At 41.7% G+C, this 10,121-nt stretch overlaps 1 protein-coding gene across 1 annotated transcript in view; it reads right to left on the minus strand.

Moving 5' to 3' along the window:
* The window catches only part of LOC116463156 (damage-control phosphatase ARMT1), a 168,163-nt gene that overhangs the window by 73,547 nt on the left and 84,495 nt on the right, over positions 1–10,121 (minus strand). Inside the window, exons 7-8 of the mRNA XM_058434481.1 lie at positions 7,923–8,067; positions 4,127–4,312 (exon numbers count right to left, since the gene is read on the minus strand). Coding sequence (XP_058290464.1) covers positions 4,127–4,312; positions 7,923–8,067 — 331 coding nt within the window. The remainder of the gene's footprint in view (positions 1–4,126; positions 4,313–7,922; positions 8,068–10,121) is intronic.

Consider the following 10,121-nt stretch of genomic DNA (forward strand, 5'->3'; position numbering starts at 1 on the left):
TTGGAGAATTTGGAGCACTAAAAGAGAATAATTGATTATAACACAGAAAATAAATAAAAACCCCTGTGTCCATTGAATTGAAAACAAAAGGAAAGAAAATAAAGAAAGCTTTTCTTTATAGAAGACTACCGCCTAATAGATGGGAGGAATGACGAAATTAGAATATCACCACTTTGCCACCCATGATGTAATAGATAATCCAGACAAGAATCGGTGGATGCTAACATCACTAGGTAAAGTCAGAGGGAACAGGAATAACCTGATAATGATCACCCCATAGAAACTTAACTGCAGAAGAGAAAAAATGTACCCTTACACCAAAGAGATTCGTAATCAAATTTAGTGTCACCAGCAGTGGAACACTCTATTATTTGCCTTCTAATAGAATGCAATATGAAATATAATATATAATATTCTTGCCAAAAGCCTTAACCTGAATCCAATCCAGCCTCTAGATCCAACTTTTAAGTTTACAGGATATAGAGAAACAAGTTAAACCACACAGTGAAGAAACAATCAGGCCGCTGCTCTGGACTCTCCAACATGTCAATGCTATTTAAAACAACAACAACAACGACAACAAAAAACTGACACTAATCAACAAATGCAGTGAATTAACCTAGGTAGGATCCCAATCTGGGGAAGAAAACTGCTGTAAAAGACATTCTTGTAGCAAGTGGTGAAATTTAAATGTGGAATGATACTAGATTATTATTAGCTAAGCCAAACTTGGTGGCTTAAAACAGCAAACACTGATTATCTCGCAGTTTCTATGGGTCAGGAAACTCGGCACGACTTTGCTGGTGGTGGTTCTGGCTCAGGGGCTCTCCTAAGTTAGGGCCAAGCTGTTGAGCAGGGCTGCAGTGCTCCCCAGGATTGACCAGAGGAGGATTCCCTGCTGGGCTCACTCACATGGTAGCTGACAGGCGTCAGGTCGTTAGCACGTGGGCCTCCCGAGAGGTGGCTGAGTGCCTTCACCACATGGTAGCTGACTTCCCTCTCCCTCTCCCTACCTCACAACATGGCCCCTGGCTTCCCTCAAGAGCAAGGGACTCCAGAGAGATCAATAGAGTGTATTTAAGACAGAAGCCACAGCCTTTTTATAACCTAATATCAAAAGTGATATCCATCATTTCTGACATATTCTATTCACTAGAAGGGAATCACTAAGCCCAGACCGTGCTCAAGAGGAAGTATGTAAAAAAATGCGTGTGCTTAAAAACCACCACAGATGGTATCCGGCATTACAGTTAACTTTCAGATGCAGCAGTGGTATCGTGATTACATAGGGCAATGTCCTTATTCTTAGGATAAATATGCTGACATAGAGGCAATACAAATGATGTCTGCAACTTATTTTCAAGTGGTTCTGCAAATACATGTATGTTTATGTAACAATAAACAATAACAAATATATATTGTTTATATAAAACAATAAAGCAAATAAAACAAAATGCTAATCATTGTTGCATCTGGGTGGATGGTGGTGGGTGATCATTGGCATATTCCTTCACTCTTTCTATATATTTGAAATTTTTTAAAAGACAATGTTGGTGAAAAATAATGGGAAGTTATTAGGTTGATGCCATTAAAAGTCATTGCAAAAACCGCAATTACTTTTGCACCAACCTAATACTATGGACTGATTTGTGCCTTCCCCAAAATTCATATTTTGAAGTCCTAACCCCCAATGTGATGGTATTTGTGGGTGGGGCCTTTGGGAGGTGATTAGGTTCAGATGAAGTTTTGAGGGTGGGGACCTCACAATGGGATTAGTGCCCTTAGAAGGAGAGACATCGTAGTACTTCAGCTTGCTTGCTCTCTCTGTGACATGTGAGGACACGGGGAGAAGGCAGCCACCTGCATGCAGGATGAGGGCGCTCACCAGAACCTGACCATGTTGGCACCCTGATCTTGGATTTCCCAGCCTCCAGATTTGTGAGAAATATATTTGTGTTGTTTAAGCCACCCAGTCTATGGTACTGTATTATGACAGCCTAAGCTGACAATAAGGGCATTGATAACAATAATAAACTTCGCACTTTCCAGAGAGTTAATGTGTCAGGAGAATAAAGCCAGTGGTGCGAAGGGCCTTTTGATGCAGGGAATTAATTGAAAATAGAAATTATCATCATGACTGTGCTTTCCAACTTCCCATCTTACCTCAGTGTGGCTGTCACTAGACAGAGAAGGGCCAAAAGAAATTCCAGAAAAGGCAACTCCTTCTCCTGCACCCACCAATTCCACAGGCCCCTCCTCAGCCTGTGGGCCACCACTAGCCCTTCACCCCCAGGGAGGCTGCCTTTATCAGCACCAGTCCTTAGCTGATCTTAAATTCCATCTGCTGGGCCACTGCCATTCACTTTTTTCCTATGTACTTTTATTAACTGATTGTATAAGCTCGTTTTTGCTTTTGGAAATGGATCATTATTATTAATCCCATAATAAATTTCTTTATCACAGAATTATAATTAAGGGATTATGCAGTGTTAAAAAATATACACGGTATTAAATAGCTCAAATAGGTTGCAGATCATTTGAAAAGATCAGCCAATTCACTGTGTAAATAAAAGTTTACAATTCAGTCACTTCCTTTTGGCAATATCTGTCAGAATTACAAGGTCCATGTCCTTTGGCCCAGCCAGTCTACTTCTTGGATTTTGTCTTATTGATATATCCTCCCACATGAAGAATGATATAAGATTACTCATAATAGCTGTATGGATAATAATGTATAGTATATTGCCACTTGTGTTAAAAAATAAATAAAAAGAGAAACATATAGTGTGCAGAGTGTGTCAACATTTGTGTTAAAAAGAAATTAAAAGAATATGTATGTATGTGTGTAAAATATTTCGAGAAGAGTATATAAGAAATCACTGGGGCAGGGCTCAATGTCTCATGCCTGTAATCCCAGCATTTTGGAAGTCCCAAGTGGGAGGATCACTTGAGGCCAGGAGTTTAGGACCAGCCTGGGCAACATAGCGAGACCCCGTCTCTACAAAAAAATTTTTAAAAGAAAGAAATGGTTAACAGAGAGGTTGCCTCTGAAGAGAACTGGGTGGCTGTGGAGAGGAGTATGGGGAACATGCTTCACCATATACTCTTGTACATTTAGAATTTTGTTTCTTGAACAAATATTACCTATTTGTTCAAATATATTAAATTTAAACTTTTTAAGATCCTATAATTTAACTAAAGTAAGACATCTTCTCTACAAATTCTTTACTTTTAAGTGTTTTGTATTCCTTTTTTCCAATTATTAAAAAAAAATGTGGCTGGGCACAGTGGCTCACACCTGTAATTCCAGCACTTTGGGAGGCCAAGGTGGGCAGATCACTTGAGGCCAGGAGTCGAGACCAGCCTGGTTAACATGGTAAAACCCTGTCTCTATTAAACAAAAATTAGGCCAGCCACGGTGGCTCACGCCTATAATTCTACCACTGTGGGAGGCTGAGGCGGGCGGATCATGAGGTCGGGAAATCGAGACCATCCTGGCTAACACGGTGAAACCCCATCTCTACTAAAAATACAAAAAAACAAAATTAGCTGGGCGTGGTGGCGAGTGCCTGTAGTCCCAGCTACTTGGGAGGCTGAGGTGGGAGAATGGCATGAACCAGGGAGGCGGAGCTTCAGCGAGCCAAGATAGCGCCACTGCACTCCAGCCTGGGCAACAGAGCGAAACTCCATCCAAAACAAAACAAACAAACAAACAAAAAATTAGCTGGGCATGGTGGTGGGTGCCTGTAGTCCCAGCTACTTGGGTGGTTGAGGCAGGAGAATTGCTTGAACCAGGGAGACGGAAGTTGCAGTGAGTCAAGATCGCACCACTGCACTCCAGTCTGGGTGACCGAGTGAGACTCCTTCTCAAAAATTAATTAATTAATTAATTAATTAAAATTTAAATTTTAAAATGTTTAAATGTACATATATAGTCAATGGCCTGTTCAAGTCACTTTGTCCCATGTCACCCCCAACCCTCCTGCTGAGTGCAGGCTCTTAAAATTGTGATCAATAAAAAAAAATTGTAATCAATAGTTCTAGGGCACTTATCTGACATCCATCTCTTCCATTTCTGCTTCTTCAACATGGTCCCAGATGCACACATATACTTCACATATCGTACCTGGTTCAGCTTGTCTTTCTCTTCAGTACAGGAGGCAGCTTTTTTCTGCTCTCTGTTGACTTCTGAAGCCAGCCTCATGATCGTTTCTCTGCTAGCTTTTGCTTCCATCTCATGGACATTTATAGTCTCTTCAAGAATAACAATTTGTCCTTTCACGAATTCATTTTCTTTGCGCAGCTCTCTAAGCTGAAGAGGAAGCAATTACAGCTGTCCTATAAAAATTAACAATTTCATACATTTTCTCTAAGCAAGTCACAATCTATAGACTGCATTATCATATGAAAAATGTAATAGCACTATCCCTACATGGACTGGAAAGGTCACATTTTCAAAGGCAGCCTGTAAACTCCGTTTTAGACCTGGGGGTCAAATTCAAATTATCCAAAAGGTGGCCACAAGGCAAGGATAATGAAGCCAAAAGCGTCCCGACGGAACACAAATCAGCAAACCTCTGGCTGCTAAATACACCAGGTAAGGTGAAGCTGGGCTACAGTAGGCGATGAAGCAAGGGACTTGCCTTCAGCCCATGTCCACTCAGACCTTCTGCAGTCAAGACACCATGTGGCACTGGAGGAAATACAGAGAACACAGGGCCATGCTTTTTTAAAAAATATATTCTTCTATTTAATATAAGCATAGGAAAATTCAGAATAACAGCTTAGTGTTTACCATAGGGAATTGAGATTAGCAGGGCTTTTGCTCACTATGTTGTGCATTGGAATGGTTAACTGGGAGCATTTATAAGATTTACAAGGGGAAAATAAAAGCCAGCAGGCTCCTTGACCTCAGGGAACGAGCCATACGGACAATCTCACTCTGTAGGGCCAGGGGGAGGCCTGTAAGGTGACTTGAGACACCTCAGGACAGGGTCAGCATTTGTGTTGAGACTCTCCATGGAAGTGATGTACCTTTGAGCCTCAATGCTCTGAAAACATGGTGCCCCACTCCCAACTCATGCTGTTCCCTCTCTCTCCAACACTCTTCCTCACATTTGCGTGATCTCTCCTCAATGGCCCTCAAAACTCCCGACCTCACGGGGGCGCTCTTCAGACAGTGTCTGACACCTGTGACTTGCTTCCCTCTCTATCCCTGCACCCTGATTTGTTTTTCTGTTTTGCACCTTTCACCATGTGGAGCAATCGTAGATATTTATTTTGTTATTTCTTCACTATCCTTACCCTTTGAAAATGAAATCTCTAGGCAAGCATAGACACAGTCTTGTCTCATTCACTGCTATCTCTCCAGCACTCAGAACAGTGTCTAGCATATAGTAAGCACTCACTAAATATTTGTGAAATGAAGGAATGAATGTCTAATTATTAGGGATGCATGGTTCCTCGGGAATAAGCGTGCACACGTGTTTATGAGGGCGTGTGAAAGCGAAGGAACAGTTTTGAAACCAGAGCCATTTTGTTCTTGGAGGAACACCTAATGAGGCTGAAGTCTTGGTCAAGACAGTAGACTTCCTGATCTGGGCCAATTTTTTTTTTTTCTTTTTAAGACAGGCACCTGCTCACGTGGCCGAGATGCCAAAGCTCCAGATTCCTACCCTCTGTCGTGAAATATAGATTCCACTACTGTTCAGGTAAGCTGAGGCCAACAAATCCCAGGAGGAAATCGCCGTCAAAAAGATGGTTTCTTATTCATTGTTCCCAAGTGGAAGGAACCCACCACACTACACAGGGCCATGGGGAAGCACCAGGGTCAGTCAGGAGGCAGAAGAAGCGGGGAGAAGAGCGGGCGAGAGGCTTTATTGTCGCCTCCGCAGGAAGGAATAAGCAAAGCAGAGTAAGCAGACTTAGAGTTGGCTATTGAATGATTTCAGTGGCTCTTGGGGTGTAGGGGCTGACCCGAGCTATCTGGGGGGCTTAGGGCAAGGGGCAGTAACCTGCAGGTAAGAGCCAGTTGTAGGAGGTGGCTGGGGAGTGGGCTCTGGATTGGTCAGTTCACACGTGAAAGCTCTGCTGGGAAGGGCAGGCTCTCCCGGCTCAGCAAGACCCCGGAAGTCAAAGCGTTAGAAATACAGAAAAGACAAGGGCATGATGAATGTAGTAGAAACACCCAGATTAGCACCTGGACATTGTGTCTGATAGAGAAAAGAGCATCACGGAAGAAGGAGCTTCTGAATTCCCTTTTCTTATCCCCATCATTTGGTTTGAAAGATAATTCTCAAACTACAAGTGGACTTTTACAGCCGAGTTCCCGGTCATAAGTTAGCCATAGGGAGCAGGAGGAGAGGCATCCAGCACCCATGAGAGCATCAGGTGGACCCATGGTCCCAGCTATCAAAACCCATCCGTGAAGTAGAATACTTCCCAAAGTCGAATGAAGTCATCTTGCGGCTTTCAGAGAGGACATTTGGGAAGCTCACTAGCAGACACCTGAGAGGTGGCTTTTAAAAATGGCTGCATGATAGGCCAGACGTGATGGCTCACGCCTGCAATCCCAGCACTTTGGGAGGCCAAGGTGGGAGAACCACTTGAGCCCAGGAGTTACAGACCAGCCTGAGCAATACAGTGAGACCTTATCTCCATTAAAAAAAAAAAAAAGATGCATGGGAGCTGGGCATGGTGGCCTACAACTGTAATCACAGCACTTTAGGAGGCAGAGGTGGGGTAATTGCTTGAGGCAAGGAGTTCAAGACCAGCCTGGACGACATAGGAAGACCTCATCTCTACATAAATAAAATAATTAGCCAGACATGGTGGTGCATGCCTGTAGTCTCAATTACTTAGGAGGCTGAGGCAGGAGGATCACTTGAGCCCAAGAAGTCAAGGTCACAGTAAACTAGGATCATACCACTGTACTCCAGCCTGGATGACAGAGCAAGATCTTGTCTCTAAATTTAAAACAAACAAACAAAAAAACAAAACAAAACAACAACAACAACAAAAAAAAACGGCTATATGGAAATCTGTCAGGAAGCAAGGATATAAAAGGTTTGTAAATAGCCAAAGAGAACCAAATACTTTCAGGTACCCTAATGAAGCACTATGGGCCAAGTGAATTATTCAGTTAATATTATTTATTTCTGACTTAATGGTAATCTACCATTAAAGTAGAATTTTTGCTATTTGTTTTTTTGTTTTGTTTATTTTTTGAGACAGAGTCTCACTCTGTGGCCCAGGCTGGAGTGCAGTGGCTTGATCTCACTGCAACCTCCGCCTCCTGGTTCAAGTGATTCTCCTGTCTCAGCCTTCCAATTAGCTGGGATTACAGGCACCCGCCACCACACCTGGCTAAGTTTTGTATTTTAGTAGAGATGGGGTTTCTCCATGTTGGCCAGGCTGGTCTCGAACCCCTGACCTCAGGTGATCTGCCCGCCTGGGCCTCCCAAAGTGCCGGGATTGCAGGTGTGAGTCACCGCGCCCAGCCACTATTTGGTTTTAATGTAAATTCTTGAAGTACTTTAGAACTCACACTCAATCAGTATCCTAAAAATGACATGCAGCTGGTTGTGTGAGTATATGTCTGGCTGTAACTAAAAGGAAAAAAACTCCCTAAAGCAAATGGTTAAAATGAGTAATTAATTGTGTATGACAACCTAAATATATTTTAGACAAAGCCATTAATCTCTTTTGGAGAATAATTAATTCCAATAATGCCAGAAAAGATCTTGGAATTGAGGCTCAGGCAGGTGATGTGACTTGTCCCAAGTCACACAGTTAATTAATGCTACACTTGGTCTACTGTGCCATTCTCCTGCCACCCCCAAACTCAACCACAGCACTTCCTTTCATGCCACATGTCAGAATTACCACTACATTTGTAGACTTTTTAATCTGCATACAGACACCTTTAAAATTAAATCTTCATCTGATGCCTTGTCATTCCTCTCATCTGGATCCAAGCAGTCACGCAGTTGAGTCAGAAATTCCTCATGTTTCGTGCAATTCTTTGAAACTTGTTTCTTATTCTCCTCATTTTCTTTTGAACACTTTCTGTTAAGCAAATAACAAATAAGTCAGCATCTAACACCATGGAAGATAACATTCATCAAACTAAGTCAGAATATAAGCTCTATGGGGGAAATAATTGTCATTTTCAACACAACACAGTTTCCCAGACACAGAGCAAATTATTGTCACAGAAGCCCTATAAAGCCCTATAAAGGAAGGAGAAAAGTGGCAGCAATTTCAGGACACCTGTGCTTTGCAGAAATATAAGGAAATCTTCAAGGCATTGTGGACTTAGTAACAGGAGGGGAAATGAATTCCCCTAGCTTCAACCCTTTAGGATCTCTAAAAATGGAGGCACGTGTCTAGAGCACACATGCTCACAATCCACATAGCCATGGGTCTTCACTGGGGCCTCATGGGGAAGGAGAGTGCTACCACATTGGTTCTAGAGGACCAAGCCTCATTTTATTTTCAAACTTTACAATACAGTGATTTATAAGGGTCCTGGTTCGTGGCCAGGCATAACTATAATAACAAATACATCAAAAGCACAGAAGAGTCTCGCCTCTGGAAAACAGGTGTGCTCAATCACCAGTAAAGTTCATTATTAGTTTTCACACGCCCTCAGTCTTTAAAGCGTATTGGAAGAAAGGAAGGAAAATCAGTATATCGAAGAGATGTCTGAACCCCCATGTTTACTGCAGTTCTATTCATAATAGCAAAGATAGGGGATCAACATAAGTGCCCATCAGTGAGTGAATGGGGAAAAAAAATATGATACATACACATCGGAATACTACTCAGCCTTTTAAAGAGTGAAATCCTGTCAGGAGTGGCAATATGGATGAACCTGGAGGATATTATGTTAAGTAAAATAAGTCAAGTACAGAAAGATAATTACCTCATGTTTTCACTCATATGTGGGAGCTAAAAAAAATTGAACTCGTAGAAACAGAGTAGAATTTTGATTATTAGAGGCTGGAAAGGGTAGCGGATGAAGGAGAATACAGTGAGGTTAGTCAATGGCTATAAACTTATAAAGATAGTTATAAACTTATAAAGCTAGATGGCAGGGGTAAGTTCTAGTGTTCTGTAGCATAGTCGGGTGAATATGGTTAACAAGAATTTAGTTTCCAAATAGCTAGAAGAGAGGATTTTGAATGTTCACAACACAAAAAAATGATAAATGTTCAAGATGATGGATTTACTAATTTCCCTGATTTGATCATTATACATTGTGTACATGTATCAAAATATCACTCCATATCCCATAAATATGTACAATTATTACAAGTCAACTAAAAATAAAAGGAAAAAAAGAGCATTGGAAGAGTACTAGAATTGGCCCGTCAAGGAAAAAGGAAATTTATGGTCCATTATGAATATATTATTTCAAATCTCCGATAGGTTTGTTGAAATAGTATGGTCTATTTCTAATGCTTTAAATGTTAGCAACTAAGAGATTGTCAAAAATAGGCATAATTTAAAGGCAAATTAGAATCATTTCAGTAATTTAGTGTCATTTTTCAAATATCCAAGATAATAAACATGATTATTGCTTTTCCTTTTTACCATGTTGAGTGTTTACTGCAAATTCCTTCACGCTATTCAAAGATTAACAAAGCATGTAATTGCAGATACTCAAAGCATATCAGATTTCTACTTAGAAAAATGTGTAACGATAAAAGACTAACATCACTATATTTCTGAGTTCTTATTTTAGCATACGAAAGGTAAAACTCTTCAGTCTTTTGGACCCAGGAAAGGCATAATTAATTGTATGGTGCTGATTGATTTACATACGTGATTCCATACATTAACCCCAAGATTTCAATCTTTCTTCTCCATTCCAGAGGTCTCTAAACTACTTCCATTTCTATTTGCAATTCACTTGACCCAACAAAGTTTCAGGAATCTACCTTAAGAAAATAATCACAGAGCCCCGTCCGGGAAGAAGTGAGGAGCGCCTCTGCCCGGCCGCCCCGTCCGGGAAGAAGTGAGGAGCGCCTCTGCCCGGCCGCCCCGTCCGGGAAGAAGTGAGGAGCGCCTCTGCCCGGCTGCCCCATCTGGGAAGTGAGGAGAGCCTCTGCCCGGCC

Source organism: Hylobates moloch, unplaced genomic scaffold, assembly GCF_009828535.3.
Source record: "Hylobates moloch isolate HMO894 unplaced genomic scaffold, HMol_V3 SCAFFOLD_28, whole genome shotgun sequence".
NCBI lineage: Eukaryota > Metazoa > Chordata > Mammalia > Primates > Hylobatidae > Hylobates > Hylobates moloch.